Source organism: Podarcis muralis, chromosome W (genome assembly GCF_964188315.1).
Source record: "Podarcis muralis chromosome W, rPodMur119.hap1.1, whole genome shotgun sequence".
Lineage (NCBI taxonomy): Eukaryota > Metazoa > Chordata > Lepidosauria > Squamata > Lacertidae > Podarcis > Podarcis muralis.
Window position 1 is genome coordinate 28921041 of NC_135674.1, and position 25359 is coordinate 28946399.

Here is a 25359-nt window from a genome sequence, read left to right on the forward strand (position 1 = left end):
GAAAGCTGTGCTAGCAAATAGACAGTTGAAAAAATATATGTTGATGTTGTTTAGTTTAGTCGTGTCTGACTCTTCGTGACCCCATGGAGCAGAGCACACCAGGCACTCCTGTCTTCCACTGCCTCCCACAGTTTGGTCAAACTCATGTTCGTAGCTTCAAGAACACTGTCCAGCCATCTCGTCCTCTGTCGCCCCCTTCTCCTTGTGCCCTCCATCTTTCCCAACATCAGGGTCTTTTCCAGGGAGTCTTCTCTTCTCATGAGGTGGCCAAAGTATTGGAGCCTCAACTTCACGATCTGTCCTTCCAGTGAGCACTCAGAGCTAATTTCCTTAAGAATGGATGCATTTGATCTTCTTGCAGTCCATGGGACTCTCAAGAGTCTCCTCCAGCACCATAATTCAAAAGCATCAATTCTTCGGCGATCAGCCTTCTTTATGGTCCAGCTCTCACTTCCATACATCACTACTGGGAAAACCATGGCTTTAACTATACGGACCTTTGTTGGCAAGGTGATGTCTCTGCTTTTTAAGATGCTGTCTAGGTTTGCCATCGCCTTTCTCCCAAGGAGCAGGTGTCTTTTAATTTCGTGACTGCTGTCACCATCTGCAGTGATCATGGAGCCCAAGAAAGTAAAATCTCTCACTGCCTCCATTTCTTCCCCTTCTATTTGGGAGTTCTCGGTCCACATACTGCTTAAGCCTGCCTTGTAGAATTTTAAGCATAACCTTGCTAGCGTGTGAAATGAGTGCAATTGTGCGGTAGTTAGCATTCTTTGACACTGCCCTTCTTTGGGATTGGGATGTAGACTGATCTTCTCCAATCCTCTGGCCACTGCTGAGTTTTCCAAATTTGCTGGCATATTGAGCGTAGCACCTTAACAGCATCATCTTTTAAAATTTTAAATAGTTCAGCTGGAATATCATCACTTCCACTGGCCTTGTTATTAGCAGTGCTTTCTAAGGCCCATTTGACTTTACTCTCCAGGCTGTCTGGCTCAAGGTCAGCAACCACATTACCTGGGGTGTACGATACATCCATATCTTTCTGGTATAATTCCTCTGTGTATTCTTGCCACCTCTTCTTGATGTCTTCTGCTTCTGTTAGGTCCTTACCACTTTTGTCCTTTATTATGGTAATCTTTGTACGAAATGTTCCTTTCATTTCTCCGATTTTCTTGAACAGATCTCTGGTTTTTCCCATTCTATTGCTTTCCTCTATTTCTTTGCATTGCTCGTTTAAGAAGGCGTTCTTGTCTCTCCTTGCTATTTTTTGGAAATCTGCATTCAATTTCCTGTATCTTTCACTATCTCCCTCGCATTTTGCTTGCCTTCTCTCCCCCGCTATTTGTAAGGCCTCGTTGGACAGCCACTTTGCTTTCTTGCATTTCCTTTTCATTGGGATGGTTTTCGTTGCTGCCTCCTGTATAATGTTACGAGCCTCCATCCATAGTTCTTCAGGCACTCTGTCCACCAAATCTAAATCCTTAAACCTGTTCACTTCCACTGTGTATTCATAAGGGTTTTGACTTAGATTGTATCTTACCGGCCCAGTGGTTTTTCCTACTTTCTTCAGTTTAAGCTTGAATTTTGCTATAAGAAGCTGATGATCTGAGCCACAGTCAGCTCCAGGTCTTGTTTTTGCTGACTGTATAGAGCTTCTCCATCTTTGGCTGCAGAGAATATAATCAATCTGATTTCGATGCTGCCGATCTGGTGATGTCCATGTGTAGAGTCGTCTCTTGTGTTGTTGGAAAAGCGTGTTTGTGATGACCAGCTTGTTCTTTTGACAGAACTCTATTAGCCTTTGCCCTGCTTTGTTTTGATCTCCAAGGCCAAACTTGCCAGTTGTTCCTTTTATCTCTTGATTCCCTACTTTAGCATTCCAATCCCCTATAATGAGAAGAACATCCTTCTTTGGTGTCACTTCTATAAGGTGTTGTAAGTCTTCATAGAATTGCTCAATTTCAGTTTCTTCAGCACCAGTAGTTGGTGCATAAACTTGGATTACTGTGATGTTAAAAGGTCTGCCTTGGATTCGTATCGAGATCATTCTATCATTTTTGAGATTGCATCCCAGTACAGCTTTCGCCACTCTTTTGTTGACTATGAGGGCCACTCCATTTCTTTTACGGGATTCTTGCCCACAGTAGTAGATATGATGGTCATCCGAACTGAATTCGCCCATTCCCGTCCATTTTAGTTCACTGATGCCCAGGATGTCAATATTTATTCTTGCCATCTCATTTTTGACCACATCCAACTTACCCAGGTTCATGGTTCTTACCTTCCAGGTTCCTATGCAATATTTTTCTTTACAGCATTGGACTTTCCTTTCGCTTCCAGGCATATCCGCAACTGAGCGTCCTTTCAGCTTTGGCCCAGCTGCTTCATCAGCTCTGAATCTACTTGTACTTGTCCTCCGCTCTTCCTCAGTAGCATGTTGGACGCCTTCCGACCTGAGGGGCTCATCTTCCAGCATCCTAACTTTTATGTGCCTGTTGTCTTTGTCCATGAAGTTTTCTTGGCAGGGATACTGGAGTGGCTTGCCGGTTCCTGCTCCAGGTGGATCACGTTTGGTCAAACCTCTCCACTATGACCTGTCCATCAAAGGCCCAGACTATGGAGGAAAATTAATAATTACAATTTGGACTATAATCGGTCATTTTTATAAATTTTAGTTTATTATTTTTAATTGGATTATGATCTGGATATGTTGATTGGCTGTTTTTATTGGAAAACCAATAAAAATGATTTTTTAAAAACCAAAGCCTGCCGCATCAAGTGATACAAGGTTTTATGCTGTCCGAAGCGAGCTGTCGTGGCACTGACGTAGAACTTGGCCATCTTTCTCTGAAAAAAGCTCCATCCTGGTGCTTCACTCCCTCGGCGCAGCCAAATTGTCCGCCGTCTGTTGCTGGAAATCAGAGGACCCCCCTCCCCAAAACTCTCCAGCTCTGTTGCTTCCTTGCTAGTTCCCTCCATGGATTGCTCTTCCATGTCCCACCAGTCTGAACCAGGCTCAAAATCCTCTTCTTCCCCAGTGTCACTCCCTGGTCCCTCCTGGTTAACTGGCTGCCACCACTACTTATCTAGCCAGTTCCTGACATTGGCTCAGTGTGGGCACAGACTCTGACAGGGCTACGACTCCTGCTCTGCAAGACAGTTCTGTTCCAGCCCCTTTCCCTCTCCCCTTCAGAGCTTGAGAGGGTAGAGCAGAGAAAAGGGCAAAGCAATTTAGAGCTGAGTCACAGAAGGCTGCCGGGAGGGAGGCTTAAATGAGGGAAGGAGAAGTCGGAAACTCAATCCTGCAACTTACTAATGTGGAGTGTGTCTGGCTATCTCTGTGTGTGAAGCAATAAAAAGTTCATTGCTGGTCAAGTCTTTGTCAGCTTCTGAATTCCAGCAACAGATAATGTTCTGAAGAAGTGTGCATGCACACGAAAGCTCATACCAATAACTAACTTAGTTGGTCTCTAAGGTGCTACTGGAAGGAATGTTTTTATTAAGTTTCTTTAAGGCAGAGAATATCAAAATTTATGCAGAATTCTTTAAAATTCATATCTTCTAACTTGGGGGAACATCCTGCCACATTCCATGATAAGACCTTGCATGTATTGTTGAGGACAGGTTGATTGTGCAGCTGGCCTGCTGAATTCCTTATTGGAGTTATAACTTCATAGTCAGACAAGGCTTGAACTTCATGTGTCCCGTGTCCCCCCCCCCCCCAAGTTTGTGTGGCACTGGGTGCTGAAAACTCTATTGAACTATTCATTACAAGAATCATTATATCAATCCAGTTCTACAATTTGATTTGATTCCCCAACTTTGTCCACAAACACAGACCCGCCTCCTATCAAAGGGTTAGAGAACTCCTTTTTAGTAGTTAGAATTTGGGTTGTTGATTTCAGGTCAGGGAGAGCTAATTCTTCCAGATTAAGAAATCTTCTTTGGAGCCATTCAACAGAGGTTATAGAATAACTTGAAGGGACAGCATAGTTATACTCTCTGATAGGAGGGTGTTCCTTATCAATTTGATTATCTTTGTTTATTGGGGGGGGGGGTTCTCCATCTCTTCCCTTTGTTTACCTCTGTGTTGGTTAGACATTATTTCCATAATTTGATCCGTGATTGTATTAGCTTTCTCTGGAGGCCGAAAGTGAACAAGGGTGTATTGTAAGGAAGTCATTCTGCTAATGATTTCTTCCTGTGACTGGTAAGGGAGGGCTAAAAAAGAGTTTAAGTGTCTCTTTTCATCAAAGGCAAGGGAATCGTCAAACTCATATTTGGAATGGTGTTCTTCTTGGCTTTTAGCAGGTGCTGAAAAGAGTACAGTAATGTTAGTAGGCAGGGAGCCCCAAAGTGTAGGTGCTGCCATGCTAAAAGATTGATTTCCTTCAACGGCAGAACGAGTATTATGTGACACCTGTATCGGTGTCAGTTCTGCAGACTAAAGCAGTCAAATGGGCATATATGGGGTAAGGCCATCTCTCAAGTAAACTGGTTGCAAGCTGTTCAGTGTTTTATATACCAAATGGGCAACCAGTGCAGGTATGTGAGCATAGGTGTTATATGCTGACACGGTCTCATTCCTGTCAGCAACCATGATGCACCATTCTGCACTAACTGCAGCTTCGGGATCAAGCGCAAGGAATGTCACACATAGAGTGCATTGTAGTAATGCAATCTTGAAGCAACCATCCTTTTGCGGGAAGCGTGTTCTAACAGGCCCATCTATCTACTCCAGTATGGAGGACCTGAAGAACCACTGAAGGCAGTGAAGGTCCTGTGTGAGTGTCTGGAGGCGGCTGAGGGATGGGTGGCGGCTAACAGATTGAGGTTGAATCCTGACAAGACAGAAGTACGGTTTTGTGGGGACAGGGGGTGGGTGGGTGTGGAGGACTCCCTGGTCCTGAATGGGGCAACTGTGCCCCTGCAGGACCAGGGGCACAGCCTGGGAGTCCTTTTGGACTCACAGCTGTCCATGGAGGCACAGGTCAAATCTGTGTCCAGGGCAGCTGCGTACCAGCTTCATCTGGTATGCAGGCTGAGACCCTACCTGCCCGTGGACTGTCTTGCAAGAGTGATGCATGCTCTAGTTATCTCCTGCTTGGACTACTGCAATATGCTCTATGTGGGGCTACCTTGGATGGTGACCCGGAAACTGCAACAAATCCAGAATGCAGCAGCTAGACTGGTGACTGGGAGTGGCCGCCGAGACCAAATAACACTGGTCCTGAAAGACCTACATTGGCTCCCAGAATGTTCCGGAGCACAATTCTCAGAGTTGTTGCTGACCTTTAAAGCCCTAAACGGCCTTGGTCCAGTATACCTGAAGGAGTGTCTCCACCCCCATCTTTCAGCCCGGACACTGAGGTACAGCTCTGAGGGCCTTCTGGCGGTTCCCTCCTTGCGAGAAGTGAGGTTACAGGGAACCAGGCAGAGGGCCTTCTCAGTGGTGGTGCCCACCCTGTGGAATGCCCTCCCATCAAATGTCAAGGAAATAAACAACTATCTGACTTTTAGAAGACATCTGAAGGCACCCCTGTTTAGGGAAGTTTTTAATGTTTGATGTTTTATCGTGTTTTCAATATTCTGTTGGGACCCATCCCGAGTGGCTGGGGAAACCCAGCCAGATGGGCGGGGTATAAATAATAATAATAATAATAATAATAATAATAATAATAATAATAATAATAATAAATTGTTGTTGTTGTTATAACCTCTTCTCATAGAATCATAGAATCATAGAATCATAGAGTTGGAAGAGACCACAAGGGCCATCGAGTCCAACCCCCTGCCAAGTAGGAAACACCATCAGAGCACTCCTGACATATGGTTGTCAAGCCTCTGCTTAAAGACCTCCAAAGAAGGAGACTCCACCACACTCCTTGGCAGCAAATTCCACTGTCGAACAGCTCTTACTGTCAGGAAGTTCTTCCTAATGTTTAGGTGGAATCTTCTTTCTTGTAGTTTGGATCCATTGCTCCGTGTCCGCTTCTCTGGAGCAGCAGAAAACAGCCTTTCTCCCTCCTCTATGTGACATCATTTTATATATTTGAACATGGCTATCATATCACCCCTTAACCTCCTCTTCTCCAGGCTAAACATGCCCAGCTCCCTTAGCCGTTCCTCATAAGGCATCGTTTCCAGGCCTTTGACCATTTTGGTTGCCCTCCTCTGGACACGTTCCAGTTTGTCAGTGTCCTTCTTGAACTGTGGTGCCCAGAACTGGACACAGTACTCCAGGTGAGGTCTGACCAGAGCAGAATACAGTGGCACTATTACTTCCCTTGATCTAGATGCTATACTCCTATTGATGAGGCCCAGAATTGCATTGGCTTTTTTAGCTGCCGCGTCACACTGTTGGCTCATGTCAAGTTTGTGGTCAACCAAGACTCCTAGATCCTTTTCACTCTCTTTTTTTTTTATATAAATTTTTATTGGGTTTTCAAATTTTATAAAGACAACACACACATAAAAAAGACAAAGACAAAACACGTATAATTTCATATCCTTACTTTCTTATCCCTCTTTCCCTGACTTCCCCCCACCCCCCCCTCATACATCCCAATTTCCAAAGTTAGTTCAGCAAGTTTTTATCCCTTCCCTTAACCTAATCTGTTGTTTTTGAACTTAATTCTTTTAACTAAGTCACATTTTACTTATCCCATTCTCTTATTAATATCAAATCTTTTTTTTTTCTAAGGTCGACCTAATTTCTCATCCACAAATTTCCCCTTTTTTATATTAAAATATAAATCAAAATAACAAAACACAAAAGTCATAAATTTTCCAACTTCTGCTCTCCCCCTCCCCCCCTACCCCGGTTTCCGTCCCTTCCCAAATAATTATCCACCCATGCAGTTCCTAGCCCGGATTCCTCACGTCCGAGGCCTTTAAATCTCTGTCCGTCTCTCTCTGTCGGTTTTGTTGGTAGTCCTTTTTGTTGGACCTCAGGTTTCGAGGGTGATCTGTCACAACCACATCTCCTTCTCTTGCGTCCAAAGTAGTTAAAAGAACTTGCTGCCAGAGATCTGCCATAGGTCTCCCGTACTCAAACTCAGAAAAGAAGAGGAAGTCCCAATCATATTTCTTTGCTCTTTTAAAATCCATTATTCCAAAAAGTCCAGAGACTTCCTCCTTTGCTTTTCTCATCCTTCTCACCTTTCCCAGATTTGTAATCCAAAAATCTTCTGCTTCATTTTCTGACAACATAAACTTCTGCTTGTCATTTTCTGCCAGTACCTTCTCCCCTCCTTCCTCCTTTTCCATCAATTCCACAGATGTCACTTCTGATTCAGCTGCAGATTTTCCCCCAGTCAAGTCCTTTGTTCCATCAGTAGGGTTGTTTGTTTTAGAGATCAAGGTCGTGAGTTCTTTGTTCATAGCCGTACTCTGTTCTTGCAAAATTCCCACGAGAAAAAAGGCTCTTTCAATTTCTGCCAGTAATTTTCCCTCTGCAGCCATTGCAATGTCACTAAATCCCCCCTAGGGGGATTCCAGTTAAGTTACTTTCCTTTCCAACAATCCGTTACTTTGTTTTTGTTTTTTTTTTATTATTACTTTGTTTCCAACCACTTCTAGTAAAATGTAACACCTTTAGTCCAGAGAGATATTAAGTAATTCAATTCTTAGTTTTGTCCACCCGTTTGACAGCTCCTTTGACAGCTGTCAAACTCCTTATTCTTTTTCGTAGGACTCACACGCAGGACGCTCCCGGGTTCGGGGGGGGGGGGTTACAAATTTTTCTAACGCTCCTCTCTTCTCTCCAGCACAAAAAACTTCTTCTATCAAATTCTTGGAATAACTTTTATCAAACATCAAAAACACACTGTTCTCTCAACCTTAGTTCTCCGATCCTTGCTTTAGATCGTTTGTAGATAGGGGGGTGCGGACTTCCCTTTAGCACATCCCCCCGGTCGTACCAAATTAAAGGTAGGAATTTTTAAAGTCCGAATTCCCTGTACTCACAGGTTTTTGTTTCCAGTCCAAATTTCGGGAAGAAAGTTAACGCTCTCCGGCCATGGCTCGCGGCTTCGCTCCACTGAAGTAGCGGTCTACTCCCAGCACCACGCCACTCTCCGTACCCTCTCCGTAGCCTTTAAAAAGGCTCTTCGTGGGTCAGGGAGGGCGCTTAAGGTGCCCACTGAGTCACCAAGTCCACAGGCATCCGCGCCTGTGGTTTCTGAGGGTCCCCGTGTCGCCGGCACAGCAAGACCCGTCTTCAGCAGAGCCGATTCCCTCCGGAGCTCGGAGGGAATCCGCCATTAGCCGATCGCGTCAACCCGGAAGTCCCTGTTATAACCTCTTCTCAGAGTGTCCAGCCAGATGCCCCAGTGGGAAACCCACAAGCAGGACCCAAGCACAAGAGCATCCACGTTCCTGTGGTTTCCAGCAACTGGCAATCAGAAGCATTATTGCTTCAGACTATGAAGGCACACATGTTGAAAACCTCTGATTTAGGGGACTAGCCTAGTCCCCCATGTCCATTGACCACATGCCACTGTGTGGGAGCAAGTTCCATAGTTTAACTGTGCACTGTGTCAAGGAGGATCTATTTCATCTGTCATCTGTTTAGGACAGCTTAATCCTACGTAGCAAAACTGAAAAAGAAAGAAAAGAATAACCGGAAAAAGGAAATTAAAGCAGCTCACCACTTCATTAGGATGTACCATGAGCAGATAGATCCCAGGGTGTTTCCCAGCCACCTGGTAGGAGCAGTTGATTTCCTCCATTTTACAAAGAGCCTCCACACACAGCTCACCTAACAATTTAAAAAAGAGAGCGCCAAATGTTAGGGCTGTTGGAACCACCATAATATGAAGGCAAATGATCCCTGCATAAGATGAAAGTCATCCTCAAAGAATCATAGAACAGGAACAGTCACTATGCAGATGGTTTTATCCTATAAAGCGTCTTAAGGGAGATACCTGACTCGCCTTTTCATGAAGTTCAGAAAGGAGTGTGTTTAGCTTAGCTTTGTTTTGTTTGCAAAATGAATCACATGGTCAGGCATTTGGGGAAGGGGGCTTTCTTTGTTTTGATCCACTACCTTTTTATTATTAGTGTTTTGTCCCAAAAGCAGCAGCTCTGGTCTGTGTGAATACAAGTGATCACTGATGTCTTCTGTTAATCCTGGTGTCCTCTATTAATCCTGCCAATTAATTGTTTTTGGGGTTTTTTATAATATTTAATTGTAATTGTTTTTGTTTTTGTTTTTTTTAATAATATTTAATTGTTTTTGAAAGATGCTTCCCCCCGCCCTTCTCACACACAGAACTAAATGCATATTTTATGATGGCACATGTCACCTACAATTGTTAGAACTGGTTGTGGGGTTTTTAAAAAGTCATCATTTTTTTTCAACACTTCTTATACCCCTGTATTGCAGACCAACCTTGCTACCCCTTAGATTACAAATGGAGGAAGAGGAAGCAGAGACTGGCAGAATCGCTAGAACTGAGTTACGTTCCTCTAGACAAATGGTGAAACTCCAAATGGTGACCTGCTTAGGGAAGCTATTCCTGTCTGTTTAAATAGGCAGGACTTGGTTTGCCCAATACAGTGGTACCTCGGGTTACAGAAGCTTCAGGTTACAGGCGCTTCAGGTTACAGACTCCGCTAACCCAGAAATAGTACCCAGCTCTACTGATACCGAGCTCTACCTCTCTTTTAAATCAGAACCAGTGAAGGCGGTGAAGGTCCTGTGTGAGTGCCTGGAGGCGGTTGGAGGATGGATGGCGGCTAACAGATTGAGGTTGAATCCTGACAAGACAGAAGTACTGTTTGGGGGGGCGGGTGTGGGGGACTCCCTGGTCCTGAATGGGGTAACTATGCCCCTGAAGGACCAGGGGTGCAGCCTGGGAGTCATTTTGGACTCACAGCTGTCCATGGAGGCGCAGGTTAATTCTGTGTCCAGGGCGGCTGTCTACCAGCTCCACCTGGTACGCAGGCTGAGACCCTACCTGCCCGCAGACTGTCTCACCAGAGTGGTGCATGCTCTGGTTATCTCCCACTTGGACTTCTGCAATGCGCTCTACGTGGGGCTACCTTTGAAGGTGACCCGGAAACTGCAATTAATCCAGAATGCGGCAGCTAGACTGGTGACTGGGAGTGGCCGCCGGGACCACATAACACCGGTCCTGAAAGATCTGCATTGGCTCCCAGTACGTTTCCGAGCACAATTCAAAGAGTTGTTGCTGACCTTTAAAGCCCTAAACGGCCTTGGTCCAGTATACCTGAAGGAGCGTCTCCACCCCCATCGTTCAGCCTGGACACTGAGGTCCAGCGCCGAGGGCTTTTTAACAAATATGTGACAAGAAAAGATGTAACCCTAGTGGTTGGATGACCTTGTCTGACTATGAGGCATGTGTGTGTGTGTGTGTGTGTGTGTGTGTGTGTGTGTGTGAATGAATTGGCATTAGCAGCTATATAGAAAGGGACATTGGAGGCAAAGCTCTGTTAGGAAGAGAAACAGAATTTGTTGCTCTCTTTCTTTCTTTGGCTGGGGTTCTACATTTACCATTCATCTGACAGGCAGAAATTCAGCATGTGTGGAGGATATGAGTCATTGAAATTAATGTGCATTGCTAACTTAGATCTATAAATTTCATTGGGTCTTCCCTATGAGTATGACCAGCATTGGAAATGTAGCTAGATTTTATGCAATAGCCATAAGTCAAAGAAAGCAAAAGATTACACAGCTGCATAAAATGTTATAAACCGCTACAGTTCTTAATTAAAACTCCTATTCTTTTAAAACTTTTATGGTATTTTATTCCTCTAAACACACATTTTAAGTACATTCAATTACTATATTGATTGTTAAACCCCATATTTATCATTTTTATTGCTTATGTAGAGAATTATGCAGAAATTCTGGTTTAGTATGCTGGCTGTTTGCCGTAATAACATTGATTGATTGCTTTGAAGTCATTTCATTCTGCATCAGGTAAAGTAATTTTAGCCCCCCCCCCCAGTCCCATATTTTGCCCAACCAAAGGTGACAACCCTAGATGAGCAGCAGAATATATATTCTATAAATAAAAACAATACTCCTTTTGTAATAGGTTTTTTTGGGGGGGTGGGGGGGGATAGTAAAACAAAAAAACAAATCCCAGTCAACATATCACCTCCAGCTGTATTCTGAGAAGACTTTCCATAGCTGCTTTTATTGAACTACTAATGCAGGGGGAGAACTGGATCATGTTCAGGTGCCACCAGATACTCACTGAGACGTTCATGAAGTAACAGGTAGGGGTACTTCAGCATTTCCAACAATGGCACTCTGAGGTTCTCCTCAAAGTTGGAATCCGTATAATGGCACAGTTGCGTTTCCCCATCTTTGTCTACAATGAAGAGGTCACTGTCATCTTCCTCCTGCATTGATTTCTCAAAGTGGGTAATAAGGCGAGTGATTTCAAGCTTGCACAGGATCTGCAATTGGGGGGGGGGGGGAACCGTATAAAATTCTAGAACAGAGAGAGCAACTGACTCTGCTGTCCTAAGAAGACACCAGCTGAAAACAACAGAATCTGTAGATTATTATTTATTAAATTTATATCCCCCTCTTCCTCCCAAAAGGAACCCAGGGCACCAAACACACAAGTGATAAAATAATTAAAAGATCTAAAAGCTATTCCAATAGAGATGCAGACTGAGGAAGATCTCTGTTTAAAAGCCTTAAATGGTCAAGTGGCAACAACCAGAGAGAACACGTCAGTTTTAAGAAGGAATAAATCAGAATCATTTATTTTTTTTATATATATATATATAAAAAGACACCACAACAGATAAAAAATGACTGCATTCAAGCTTCTTGGCTATAGAAGTATAACTCACAAGGAATTATATAGGATAAAAGAAAGCAAAAGTACATTATGCATAATTAGGTTGTATGCAGGCGTCTTTTAATTTTGTGGCTGCTGTCACCATCTGCAGTGATGGAGCCCAAGAAAGTAAAATCTCTCACTGCCTCCATTTCTTCCCCTTCTATTTGCCAGGAGGTGATGGGACCAGTGGCCATGATCTTTGTTTTTTTGATGTTGAGCTTCAGACCATATTTTGCGCTCTCCTCTTTTACTCTCAATAAAAGGTTCTTTAATTCCTCCTCACTTTCTGCCATCAAGGTTGTGTCATCTGCATATCTGAGGTTGTTGATATTTCTTCCGGCAATCTTAATTCCGGCTAGGGATTCATCCAGCCCAGCCTTTCACATGATGAATTCTGCATATAAGTTAAATAAGCAGGGAGACAAAATACAGCCTTGTCGTACTCCTTTCCCAATTTTGAACCAATCAGTTGTTCCATATCCAGTTCTAACTGTAGCTTCTTGTCCCACATAGAGATTTCTCAGGAGACAGATGAGGCACTCCCAGTTCTTTAAGAACTTGCCATAGGCTGTCTGGCTCAAGGTCAGCAACCACATTACCTGGGGTGTACGATACATCCATATCTTTCTGGTATAATTCCTCTGTGTATTCTTGCCACCTCTTCTTGATGTCTTCTGCTTCTGTTAGGTCCTTACCACTTTTGTCCTTTATTATGGTAATCTTTGTACGAAATGTTCCTTTCATTTCTCCGATTTTCTTGAACAGATCTCTGGTTTTTCCCATTCTATTGCTTTCCTCTATTTCTTTGCATTGCTCGTTTAAGAAGGCGTTCTTGTCTCTCCTTGCTATTTTTTGGAAATCTGCATTCAATTTCCTGTATCTTTCACTATCTCCCTCGCATTTTGCTTGCCTTCTCTCCCCCGCTATTTGTAAGGCCTCGTTGGACAGCCACTTTGCTTTCTTGCATTTCCTTTTCATTGGGATGGTTTTCGTTGCTGCCTCCTGTATAATGTTACGAGCCTCCATCCATAGTTCTTCAGGCACTCTGTCCACCAAATCTAAATCCTTAAACCTGTTCACTTCCACTATGTATTCATAAGGGTTTTGACTTAGATTGTATCTTACCGGCCCAGTGGTTTTTCCTACTTTCTTCAGTTTAAGCTTGAATTTTGCTATAAGAAGCTGGTGATCTAAGCCACAGTCAGCTCCAGGTCTTGTTTTTGCTGACTGTATAGAGCTTCTCCATCTTTGGCTGCAGAGAATATAATCAATCTGATTTCGATGCTGCCGATCTGGTGATGTCCATGTGTAGAGTCGTCTCTTGTGTTGTTGGAAAAGCGTGTTTGTGATGACCAGCTTGTTCTCTTGACAGAACTCTATTAGCCTTTGCCCTGCTTCGTTTTGATCTCCAAGGCCAAACTTGCCAGTTGTTCCTTTTATCTCGACTCCCTACTTTAGCATTCCAATCCCCTATAATGAGAAGAACATCCTTCTTTGGTGTCCTTCTATAAGGTGTTGTAAGTCTTCATAGAACTGGTCAATTTCAGTTTCTTCAGCACCAGTAGTTGGTGCATAAACTTGGATTACTGTGATGTTAAAAGGTCTGCCTTGGATTCGTATCGAGATCATTCTATCATTTTTGAGATTGCATCCCAGTACAGCTTTCGCCACTCTTTTGTTGACTATGAGGGCCACTCCATTTCTTTTACGGGTTTCTTGCCCACAGTAGTAGATATGATGGTCATCCGAACTGAATTCGCCCATTCCCGTCCATTTTAGTTCACTGATGCCCAGGATGTCAATATTTATTCTTGCCATCTCATTTTTGACTACATCCAACTTACCCAGGTTCATGGTTCTTACCTTCCAGGTTCCTATGCAATATTTTTCTTTACAGCATTGGACTTTCCTTTCGCTTCCAGGCATATCCACAACTGAGCGTCCTTTCAGCTTTGGCCCAGCTGCTTCATCAGCTCTGAATCTACTTGTACTTGTCCTCCGCTCTTCCCCAGTAGCATGTTGGACACCTTCCAACCTGAGGGGCTCATCTTCCAGCGTCATAACTTTTATGTGCCTGTTGTCTTTGTCCATGAAGTTTTCTTGGCAGGGATACTGGAGTGGCTTGCCGGTTCCTGCTCCAGGTGGATCACATTTGGTCAAACCTCTCCACTATGACCTGTCCATCTTGGGTGGCCTTGCACGGCATAGGTCATAGCTTCTCTGAGTTATTCAAGCCCCTTCGCCACGGCAAGGCAGTGATCCATGAAGAGGATCCTACTTGCCTACAACTGATTGCTTCTGGAAGTCTGCATATGCTCTGCTATATTCAACTGGGTCTGGCTAAGATCCTGCAACAGGTTAAAGTTGCCAGACATCAATAGTATCTGGAAAGCCTACAAGCTGTATGTATATAGCACTGTCCAGAACTGTAATATCGTCTGCATCAGTAAACATTTTGGACCTTCAGCTGCTGTGTGGTGGTGACTGGAACTGGGGGCAACTATGGGCTATGTGGGTCACTCACCTCAGATTCCCAGCAGGGGCTGTAAGGGGAAGGGCTGCAGCTCAGAGCACCTGATTTGCATGCACAAGGTCCCAGGTTCAATCCCAGGCATCTCCAGGCAGGGCTGGGAGAGACTCTCAATACTGAGCTATATTGACCAGTGGTCTAATTATCTACAAGACAGCTTCCTTTGTAACAATTTCAAAGGCAGAGAAGACATTTTTAAATAAGAAATGAAATTTAAAAGCTGTGCCAACACAAAAATGCTGCAAATGGAAGGGTCAAGACAGAATGGAGCTCAGCACTGGCAAATGGTGCTGTGTACTTTACTTACATGGAGTCTATTCAGCACCCACACAAACATATCCCTGGCCATCTTGTAATTCAATCACAGTCTTCAAACACACGTTTGGACTCTCAATAACTGTGCAAGGTTTTAGAAAAGATATATAGCCAAGATCCTGGAAGATCCAGGCAAGGAAGAACAAACTGTTTTATGAGTCAGGCTAACTGGCCAGACAAAATACTGAAAAGACGCTTAAGCATTAAACCAAACAGGAAAGGAAGCAATACAACAGAAAGGGAAAGAGGTGGCAGACAAAAGAAAAACAGAAAACTGCAGTAACCCAGAAAGCCCAGTGGCACCTAAAGAGCAAGAAATTAGTTGCTTAGGCTGCAACAGAGTAACATGGCTACCTCTTTGAAAATTGTTAAAATAACGAGGGCATAGTGTTAGTCCATTAAGAGGGAAAAAATTCCAAGCACACCAATACAAATCTATGGAGCAACCACATTCCGAATACAGTGGTACCCTGGTTTACGAACTTAATCCGTTCCGGAAGTCCGTTCTTAAACCAAGGCGTGCTTTCCCATAGCAGCAGGGGACTCAATTTACACTCAACAGGAAGCGGAACATGTTCTGCTTCCAAAGCAAAGTTCACAAACCAAAACACCTACTTCTGGGTTTGCAGCGTTCTTAATCAAGCTGTTCATAAATTAAGCTGTTCTTAAACCAAGGTACCACTGTACTGTGCACAGCTCTGGTTGCTTCACCTCAAAAAGGATATTGTAAAGTTTGGAAACCTTCAGAAAAGGGCCACCAAAATGATGAAAAGAATAGAGTGACTCCCCTATGAAGAAAGGCTGCAATGTTTGGGACTTCTTGGTTTAAAGAAAAGGCGAGTAAGGGGTGACATGGTAGGAGTTTATAAATGTTTGCATGACATGGAAAAAAGTTTTCCTACCTCTCTGATAACACTAGAATTCATGGACTTCCAATGAAGCTGAATGCTTGAAGATTTAGGACAAATAAAAGAAAGGTCTTCTTCATGCAGCACATAGTTAAACTATTGAACTTGCTCTCACAGGAGGCAGTGGTTGCCACCAACCTGGATGACTTTAAAAGAAGGATTAGATAAATTCATGGAGAAGGCTATCAATGGCTCCTAGCCATGATGACTATGATCTGTCTCCACAGTTGGGAGGAAGTAATGCTTCTGAATACCAGTTGCTGGAAACTACAGGAGGGTAGGGGGCACTGGTGGAGGAAGAGGAGTGGGGGGGGGAGCGCACCGCCACCGGCAGCGCGATCCCGGCAGGGTGCCATCGCACCTGCCCCCCCCCCCCGCCTGCACTGGGCGTACCACACCGCTGCGGGTGGCGCATGCCAGCCCCACCCCCGCCTGCTCTCCGCTCCGCCACTGGTAGGGGGCTCTTGTGCTCGGGCCCTGCTGATGGGTTTCACACAACTAACTGTGAGAACAGGATGTTGGACTAGGTGGGCCCCCTTTGGCTTGATTCATCAGGCTCTTCTTATATTCATTACAACTTTAATTAGTTTTTTTCTTGTTGTTAGAAGAAGCTGAAATGTCAGAATGTAGGCAGCAAGTCTTGGCACTCCCCGGAACTCTTTTTCAGGGTTAGATAAGTATTAAAATGTGTATGCCAGAAGAATGAGACAGAGGAGAGGAAAAAGCTGGGCATGGTGAAAAAACTCCTCCAAAGTTTGCAGCTGGTAATAGCTTTTTGTATAGTACACTTAAGCAGACTTAATTAGTTAGATCATGCTTCGTGCAATTCAGATTTTGAGTTACACCAAGGGTGACTGGGACAAAACAAAACTAAGCAGCTGCTCCCACTTGAAAGTCTAAACAGCAACAGTTAATTTGAGCTCTGTTTTCAAAGCAAAGAGGAATTCAGGCGTTTCTTTTTAAGGAGAGGGAGAGAGGAAGAGAGAGACAGACAAACAGAGACAGAGAAACATTAGGGTTGCAAGGGGAAGAAAAGGACTTGCAGGCAATTTTATTTTTCACACAAGGAAAGACTTATTTACAAAGTGAGTTAAATGCAGAAAATTTACTTGCATAATTGCTGCAGCCAGCTTATGAGTGCAACTTTAAAAAAATGCAGTTGATTGTATCTAGTGTTCTCTGAACTGAAGTCCAATTTAGATTAATGGGCATGACTAATTTAGGCATATATATATATTTCAATGGGTCTACCTGGAAAACATTGTTGGCTAGAACCCAGCAAGCTATATAGCCAATGTGCTTATGACACACAACTGAAACAATATTAAATGTATGCTATGTTATGTATTACCATTAACAGATTTCTGTCCACTCACAGATCCCTGCCCTCCTTTCACATTGCTGTTCCCTGGTCCAAATCCCTGTGTTTTCCCCTCCATTAAGTTTAAGTGAGCAAGTGCATCACCCCCAGAAAAAGCTACACCACACTTTTATTCTGTGCCAATGGTCAGATCACTTCCTGGTGCAACTGGACTTCTCCGCGACCCTTCCCCTCTGCAGGGAGGTGGGACCAATTTGGATGGTCCGCCCCCGCCACTTAATGGATCCATTTGGCTTCCAGAGAGTGGTAGGGGATGCTTTATCCCAAGTTGATGGCCTTTCAGCTGATTCCCTGGTGGCCCGTTGGAATGCGGAGTTAACCAGGGCTATTGACTGCCTGGCTCCAAAGTGCCCTCTCCGATTGCATGGAGCCCAGACAGCCCCGTGGTTTTCCCCGGATCTGAGGGCAGTGAAACAATCATTGAGATGGCTAGAGCGCCGGTGGCGGATAACTCATTCTGAATCGGATCGGACACAGGTTAGAGCTCAACGTCAAGCCTACCAAGTGGCGACGGCGAAAAGGACCTTCTTCACTACCTCTACTGCATCTGCAGAAAACAGCAGCAGGAGACTCTTTCAGGTGGTTGGCAATCTATTGAAACCACCTTCGTCACCGGGGCCTGGTAGGGACCCCAAGATCTCCTGCAATGCTTTTGCTAAGTTTTTTGCAAATGAAGTCGCTCAGATTCGGAAGGAGGTAGACTCCACCGTGGGAGCAGGGCCAGGGCGGGAGAATGCTGGAGTCCTGTCTAGTCATGTTATATGGGATCAATTCCAATCTGTTACCTCCGAGAATGTGGACAGGCTGCTTGGACAAGTGAAACCAACCACCTGTCTCCTGGATCCTTGCCCATCCTGGCTTATAAAAGCTAGCCGGGAAGGACTGGGCGATGGGCTTCGTGGGGTGGTGAATGCTTCCCTCCGTGAGGGAGCCTTCCCAGACCTGCTGAAAGAGGCAGTTATTGAACCGCTTCTTAAAAAACCATCTTTAGATGCGGCCACGATGGCCATCTATCGCTCAGTCTCAAATCTTCCATCCTTGGGCAAGGTGATTGAGCGAGTGGTTGCTGAACAACTCCAGGAACACCTGGAAGAAGTGGACCATTTGGATCCCTTCCAATTGGGATTCAGGCCTCATCATGGGACTGAAACTGCCTTGGTCGCACTGGTTGATGATCTCCGGCGGGCTAGGGACAAAGGTGAGAGCTGTTTCCTAGTTCTGCTGGATCTCTCAGCCGCCTTTGTTACCATCGACCATAACATCCTTCTGGACCGTCTAGAGGGGCTGGGAGCTGGGGGCACTGTCATACAGTGCTTCTGCTCCTTTCTCCTGGGCTGTGTCCAGAAAGTGGTGATGAACATGAATGTTCAGACCCTTGGGCTCTCACTTGTGGGGTGCCTCAGGGTTCCGTCCTCTCCCCCATGCTTTTTTATATCTATATGAAGCCGCTGGGAGATCATCAGGGGGGTTGGGCTGGGCGTATGCAGTATGCAGATGATACCCAGCTCTACCTCTCCTTTAAATCAGAACCAGTGAAGGCGGTGAAGGTCCTGTGAGAGTGCCTGGAGGCGGTTGGAGGATGGATGGCGTCTAACAGATTAAGGTTGAATCCTGACAAGACAGAAATACTGTTTTTGGGGGACAGGGGGCAGGCTGGTGTGGGGGATTCCTTGGTCCTGAATGGGGTAACTGTGCCCCTGAAGGACCAGGTGCGCAGCCTGGGAGTCATTTTGGACTCACAGCTGTCCATGGAGGCGCAGGTCAATTCTGTGTCCAGAAGGAGCGTCTCCACCCCCATCGTTCAGCCCGGACACTGAGATCCAATGCCAAGGGCCTTCTGGCGGTTCCCTCACTGCAAGAAGTGAGGTTACAGGGAACCAGGCAGAGGGCCTTCTCAGTAGAGGTGCCTGCCCTGTGGAACGCCCTCCCATCAGAGGTCAAGGAAAAGACATCTGAAGGCAGCCCTGTTTAGGGAAGTTTTTTATGTTTAATGTTGTATTGTGTTTTTAATATCCGATTGGGAGCTGCCCCGAGTGGCTGGGGAAACCTAGCCAGATGGGCGGGGTATAAATAATAAATTATTATTATTCTAAGTGAGTTGGAACTGGGCAGTGCTTACATTCCTAAGGGCACCTTTACAGATCCTATTTCTTACATATAAACCAGCTTTGTATCACTGGCCCATTTATCCAAGTATTGCCTGCTCTGCTTGACCATCAGCTTTCCAGGGGGCAGTCATGTGGGCTGTCTTTTTTTAATTGGAGATCTTATTTTAAGCCAGTTCTTAGGATCATACACCAGGGTGGCTACCACCCACTTTACAGCCCAAAGCAGATTTCAGCAGGCGGGAGGAAGGTAAGGAAGAGATTTGTTTGGCACCCCCAATATTTTGTTGTTGTTGTGGCTTCAAAGTGCTGCACATCACATAGGGGAGGGGGGAATGAGTCATCTGATGACATCACTGCGACTTCAGGTGAGCAACCCCACCAACCTCTACCACCAGCTGAATCAAGCTACCCACCCCTGAAGCTATCAAATACGGTAACTACTGGCCTTCTGCCTGCCCAAATCTGCTATGACTGTCTCTGTCATCAGCCAGCCCCAACACAGCCAGGATATAGTGGGCTATCAATCAAAGCAAATTACCTCATGGAAGGATGGCAACTCATCCTTTGCTTTATGGTACTCATCCACACACTCTATGCAGTAACAGAGGTCATTATTGGCTGAAGCAAATTCATTTGCAGGCAATGTAGAGGAAGCATAACTTTTTAGCAGGTTGACGACTGAATCATCAGAGGTGCACCAACGACATGCACCCATTCTGCAGATAAACACAAAAATAAAAAAAGAGAAAGAGAAATAATTATTTGCAATTATTTGAAAACACGAACACAGAAATGTTCTGAGTAAAGTTCAACAACATAGAAAGCTGCTTTATATCGAGCCACACAAAAGAACACAGATGAGCCTGACATATCAGGCCAATCACCCATCTAGTCCAGCACCCTGTTTTCAGTTGCCAACCAGATGCTTGTGGGAGACTGGCAAGCAACACCCAAGCACAACTGCACTCTCCCCTCCTGCTGTTTCCAGAAACTGGCATTCAGAAGTATTATTGCCTCCAACCATGGAGGCAGAGCATAGCTGTCATAGCTAGTAGTCATTGACGGCATTATGCTCCTTGAATTTGCCCAAACCTCTTTTAAAGCCATCTGATTTGGTGGCCATCATTGCCTCCTGTTGGATCGTTGTGTTCCATCTAACACAATATTGTCTGCACTGACTGGCACCAGCTCTCCAGGGTTTCCTACAGAGGACAACACCCAGCCCTACCTGGAGATACTGAGAACTGACTCTGGGACTGTTTAAATTCAAAGCAGATGGTCCACCACTGAGCTACAGCCCTTCCCAAGTTATCTCATGGAGAAGCTCCCATACACAAACTCATACTTGTACATACAAGAACTACCAATACAGTGGTACCTTGGTTTACAACCATAATCCGTTCTGGAGGTCTGGTTGTAAACCAAAACAGGTTCCGGGTTTGACGTGGTTGTAATCCAAAATGGTTGTAATTCAAAGCGCTTGCAATAATAATAATAATAATAATAATAATAATAATAATAATAATAATAATTTATTATTTATACCCCGCCCATCTGGCTGGGTTTCCCCAGCCACTCTGGGTGGCTTCCAACAAAGTATTAAAATACAGTGGTCTGTTAAACATCAAAAGCTTCCCTAAAGAGGGCTGCCTTCAGATGTCTTCTAAAAGTCTGGTAGTTGTTTTTTTCGTTAACATCTTGTGGGAGGGCGTTCCACAGGGCGGGTACCACTACCGAGAAAATGAACAAGGAATCTGCCAATGCTTGAAGATAATATATGCACAACCCTCCTATGTTCCCAGGTGAAATTGGGCAGTCTCATACTATAGTTGCACCCAGGAAGATTGTTAACACTTTTTATTATTATTTCTCAAGGCCTTTGAAATGCAGTTTAGGGAAGTTTTAGAGTGAATGCATTAACAGCTATAGCTTCCTGTGGTTCAGTTGATGTCTTCCAAGTTTTTACATGTAGCAGTTTGATGGTTGTTAGCTCCCCAGTTTCCTTTTGGAGAGGAGAAGCAGTTTAGAAATTTTAAGTGATAAATAAATTCCACAAGATCACAAGAAATGGGATGCGCAAACTTCAGCTTTAGCTATGGATCCTTAATACGCAAACTGTTCTCTGCTTCTTGGATAGGCTTGTTTTAAGACAATTCAAAATTTCTCTCTAATAAAATATAAATATTTACCTCAAATACACATTAAAGCAGATAAAGGCTAGTGAAATTTTCACTTTCACTTTTCCCATGTTTGCATTTACTCTTGGCTTAATCACAGATAACTTTCTAGTGACGCCACCCTGTGTCACTTACTTCCTGTTCTTTGTAACCAAATAATAGTAATCATAATTTTATTATTTGTACTCTGCCCATCTGACTCGGTTTCCCCAGCCACTCTAGGCAGCTTCCTGCAGATAAAGAACACAATAAAACATCAAACATTCCCAATAACCCCCGCTACTTTCTTTATATTTATTTTACAGGCAAATATACTGCACAAATCAACTAGGTGGTGGACACATTTGTAAAGCAGCATAAAGGTACTTAGCACCTGGACAGAGATATGCAATAGTAGGGCTGGGCGATATGTGGGTTTCAACCAGAGGACTCCTCTGCTGAGTGCCTAGGGTCCCATTCCTGCCTCTCTCCACCTGGCCTAGAGTGGGGCCTGACAGGCCCATGAGGACTGCTGCTCAGCAGAGAGGACCTCTTTTTTAAAAAAAACTGTTTTTAAACTGTTTCGATAGCCTTTTAATTTGTTTTTTTTCCCAACAACCTCAGATATGCAGATGACACAACCTTGATGGCAGAAAGTGAAGAGGAATTAAAGAACCTTTTAATGAGGGTGAAAGAGGAGAGCGCAAAATATGGTCTGAAGCTCAACATCAAAAAAACGAAGATCATGGTGACTGGGCCCATCACCTCCTGGCAAATAGAAGGGGAAGAAATGGAGGCAGTGAGAGATTTCACTTTCTTGGGCTCCATGATCACTGCAGATGGTGACAGCAGTCACGAAAATAAAAGATGCCTGCTCCTTGGGAGAAAGGCGATGGCAAACCTAGACAGCATCTTAAAAAGCAGAGACATCACCTTGCCAACAAAGGTCCGTATAGTTACAGCCATGGTTTTCCCAGTAGTGATGTATGGAAGTGAAAGCTGGACCATAAAGAAGGCTGATCGCCGAAGAATTGATGCTTTTGAATTATGGTGCTGGAGGAGACTCTTGAGAGTCCCATGGACTGCAAGAAGATCCAACGTATCCATTCTTAAGGAAATTAGCCCTGAGTGCTCACTGGAAGGACAGATCCTGAAGCTGAGGCTCCAATACTTTGGCCACCTCATGAGAAGAGAAGACTCCCTGGAAAAGACCCTGATGTTGGGAAAGATGGAGGGCACAAGGAGAAGGGGACGACAGAGGACAAGATGGTTGGACAGTGTTCTCAAAGCTACAAACATGAGTCTGACCAAACTGCGGGAGGCAGTGGAAGACAGGAGTGCCTGGCGTGCTCTGGTCCATGGGGTCACGAAGAGTCGGACACGACTAAACGACTAAACAACAACAACATAGAGATTCTCTATCTCCAGGTTCTCTGTCCAGTTTGGGGGGGGGGGGGACCTAGAGTGTTTGTTCCTGGTGTTGGGCAATCAGGACAGATTAGGGATTCTGCTAGTTTTCCACCCGCCTCACTGCCCAGCAGTCTCCCTGCCTGAGATGACAGAGTTGGTCTTGGAGGCAGTGTTGGGGACTCCCAGACTACTGGTTCTGGGAGACTTCAACATCCATGTTGAGACAGCTGGCTCTGGGGCGTCTCAGGACTTCATGGCTGCCATGACAACCATGGGGCTGTTCCAACATGTCACCGGCCCAACACACTCTGGACCTTGTTTTCTGGACTGGACAGGAAGAGGTGATTTGAAGGTGGGGGACATTGACATCAGTCCCTTGTCGTGGTCAGATCACTTCCTGTTGAGATTTAGGATGTCAGCACCTTTCCCCCTCCACAGAGGGGGATCTATTAGGAAGGTCCGCCCTCGGAGGCTGATGGATCCAGTGGGATTCCAAACAGGTCTGGGGGATTTTTCGGCTGATATGACTGGCGCCCCTGTCAAAGCCATTGTTCAGCCCAGACACTGAGGTCCAGCCCAGAGGGCCTTCTGGTGGTTCCCTCACTGTAAGAAGCCAAGTTACAGGGAACCAGGCAGAGGGCCTTCTCGGTAGTGGCGCCCACCCTGTGGAATGCCCTCCCAGCAGATGTCAAAGAGAAAAACAACTACCAGACTTTTAGAAGACATCTGAAGGCAGCCCTGTCCAGGGAAGCTTTTAATATCTGAAAGACTATTGTATTTTAATAGTTTGCTGGTGCCGCAATCCTCCCCAAGGGCCGATCTCTCTCTTTTTTAAATTAATTTACATCCATACACGATCTTAGGTACATGTACAGCCTTAAATAGTTATACCATTAAATATTGATTTAAACTTGTATTTGTACATACTCTTTTCTTATAATTTCTAACTAAACAAAAATAAACCAAAGTAAAAAATCCAATAAACTAAATTATATGAAAACAGACTTCAGTTCCAGCTGCTGCAGAGGAAAATGTCGGTGTGCTGAGTGTCGTCTGTGACACGGAGCCGGCGGAGAGGCTTTGAGGGCAGCGCCAGAGCTCAGCGCACCCCCCAAAAAACCCCACAGGAGTGTGGGGACCCAAGGGTTCCTGCAGAGCAAGAATTCTTCCCCCCCCCCCCCCGAGCAAAGGGGAAGAGGCTTGAGAACGCTCCAGGCAACAACGCAACCTCCTGCTGAAGCTACGATCCGTCACCAGAAGCAGCAGACCTTCCTAATTAGAGGTAAAAGCCAATAAAACAATTTAAAGGCGCAGTTAGACCATAAAACTTCAATTTGGCGAAACGGAAACAAAATAGGAAGCCAGTTTCCGATCTTTGCGGACAGGCTCTGCAAGGGAACTTTTTTGTGAATGGGACTCAGACCTAGTTTATTGCTATGGAGAATTGCTACAGCTAACTTTGACTGGAAGGATGGTTACATTCTAATGGCTTGCAACTTTAACTGTATCCAGTTACCCAGTGAGATATAAGTGAAAATCTACACAGCTGGAGGTTTAAGCAACTTTATAAAAAAAATTGGAAGAGCTAAAGAAGAAAGGGGGAAGTAAAGACAGGAAGCCTGCAGGGAACTCTTGCACATTTGGGGGGCAACCTCCAAAGTAAAAGTAGAAAAGAGCCTGGAACAGCTTCCCAAGTACTCTAAAGTACCCCAAAAAGAAATGGGTAAAGGTACCCCTGCCCGTACGGGCCATTCGTGTCCGACTCTAGGGTTGTGCGCCCATCTCACTTAAGATGCCGGGGGCCAGCGCTGTCCGGAGACACTTCCGGGTCACGTGGCCAGCTTGACGAAGCTGCAGCTGGCGAGCCGGCACCAGCGCGGCACACGGAAACACCGTTTACCTTCCCGCTATATAGCGGTACCTATTTATCTACTTGCACTTTTTAGGGGTGCTTGCGAACTGCTAGGTGGGCAAGAGCTGGGACCGAAAGACGGGAACTCACCCCGCCGCGGGGATTCAAACCGCCGACCATGCGATCGGCAAGTCCTAGGCGCTGAGGTTTTACCCACAGCGCCACCCGCGTCCCTTTAAAAAGAAAAAAGAAAAAAGAAATGGGAGAGTTCTCCAAATAAGATTTGTTAATCAAAGCCTCAGCTGCTTGATAATTGGAACTTTAGTTGCCTGTGAATTTGCGATTTGGAAAACAAGACTACGGCCATGGGATTAAAAATAAGAACTAACTAAAAGGACCTACAAGTTATGGAAATATTGCAAACCACCACCATTTGAGAGACTATAAGTAGATAAGTATAATTTAAAGAATAATTTCTTCTCTGCTGGTTTTTTATTTGTTTTGTGCATGCCTTTTGTTCCAAGACAATATTGGAAATTGGAAATATATTTTTAAATTTACCTCCCTTGTTCTTGGAATATTAACTGGTTCCCCCCCCCCTTATTGTTAAATACTGTATTTACATATTCTATGTTACATGTTTTATTGACAGTTTCCCCTTTTTTTCTTTTTCTTTTTATATCTTCCTTTGCTTAGGGGATAAAAGTGAATGTGAAAGTGTGACGGGGAGAGAAATAGCTGACAAAAGGGAAAGGGAAACCGGGAGAAAGCTGGGAGGGGGTGATAGCTGTACAGCCGAACAGATTCAGAGCTGGCAGGTGTGACCTTGAACAACTCATACAATACTTGGAACCAACAGATAAGAAAT

General features: G+C 44.8%; 2 protein-coding genes across 3 annotated transcripts in view; both read right to left on the minus strand.

The window, feature by feature from the left end:
* The window catches only part of LOC114584510 (unconventional myosin-XVIIIb-like), a 653524-nt gene that overhangs the window by 455462 nt on the left and 172703 nt on the right, over positions 1-25359 (minus strand). The window lies entirely within an intron of this gene.
* LOC144326374 (putative helicase senataxin) overlaps positions 1-25359 on the minus strand; it is a 233460-nt gene that overhangs the window by 167279 nt on the left and 40822 nt on the right. For both annotated transcript variants that reach the window (XM_077922942.1, XM_077922943.1), the window contains exons 2-4: positions 19612-19789; positions 11232-11436; positions 8655-8764 (exon numbers count right to left, since the gene is read on the minus strand). In XM_077922942.1, coding sequence (XP_077779068.1) covers positions 8655-8764; positions 11232-11436; positions 19612-19788 — 492 coding nt within the window. In that variant the 5' untranslated portion in view covers position 19789. The remainder of the gene's footprint in view (positions 1-8654; positions 8765-11231; positions 11437-19611; positions 19790-25359) is intronic.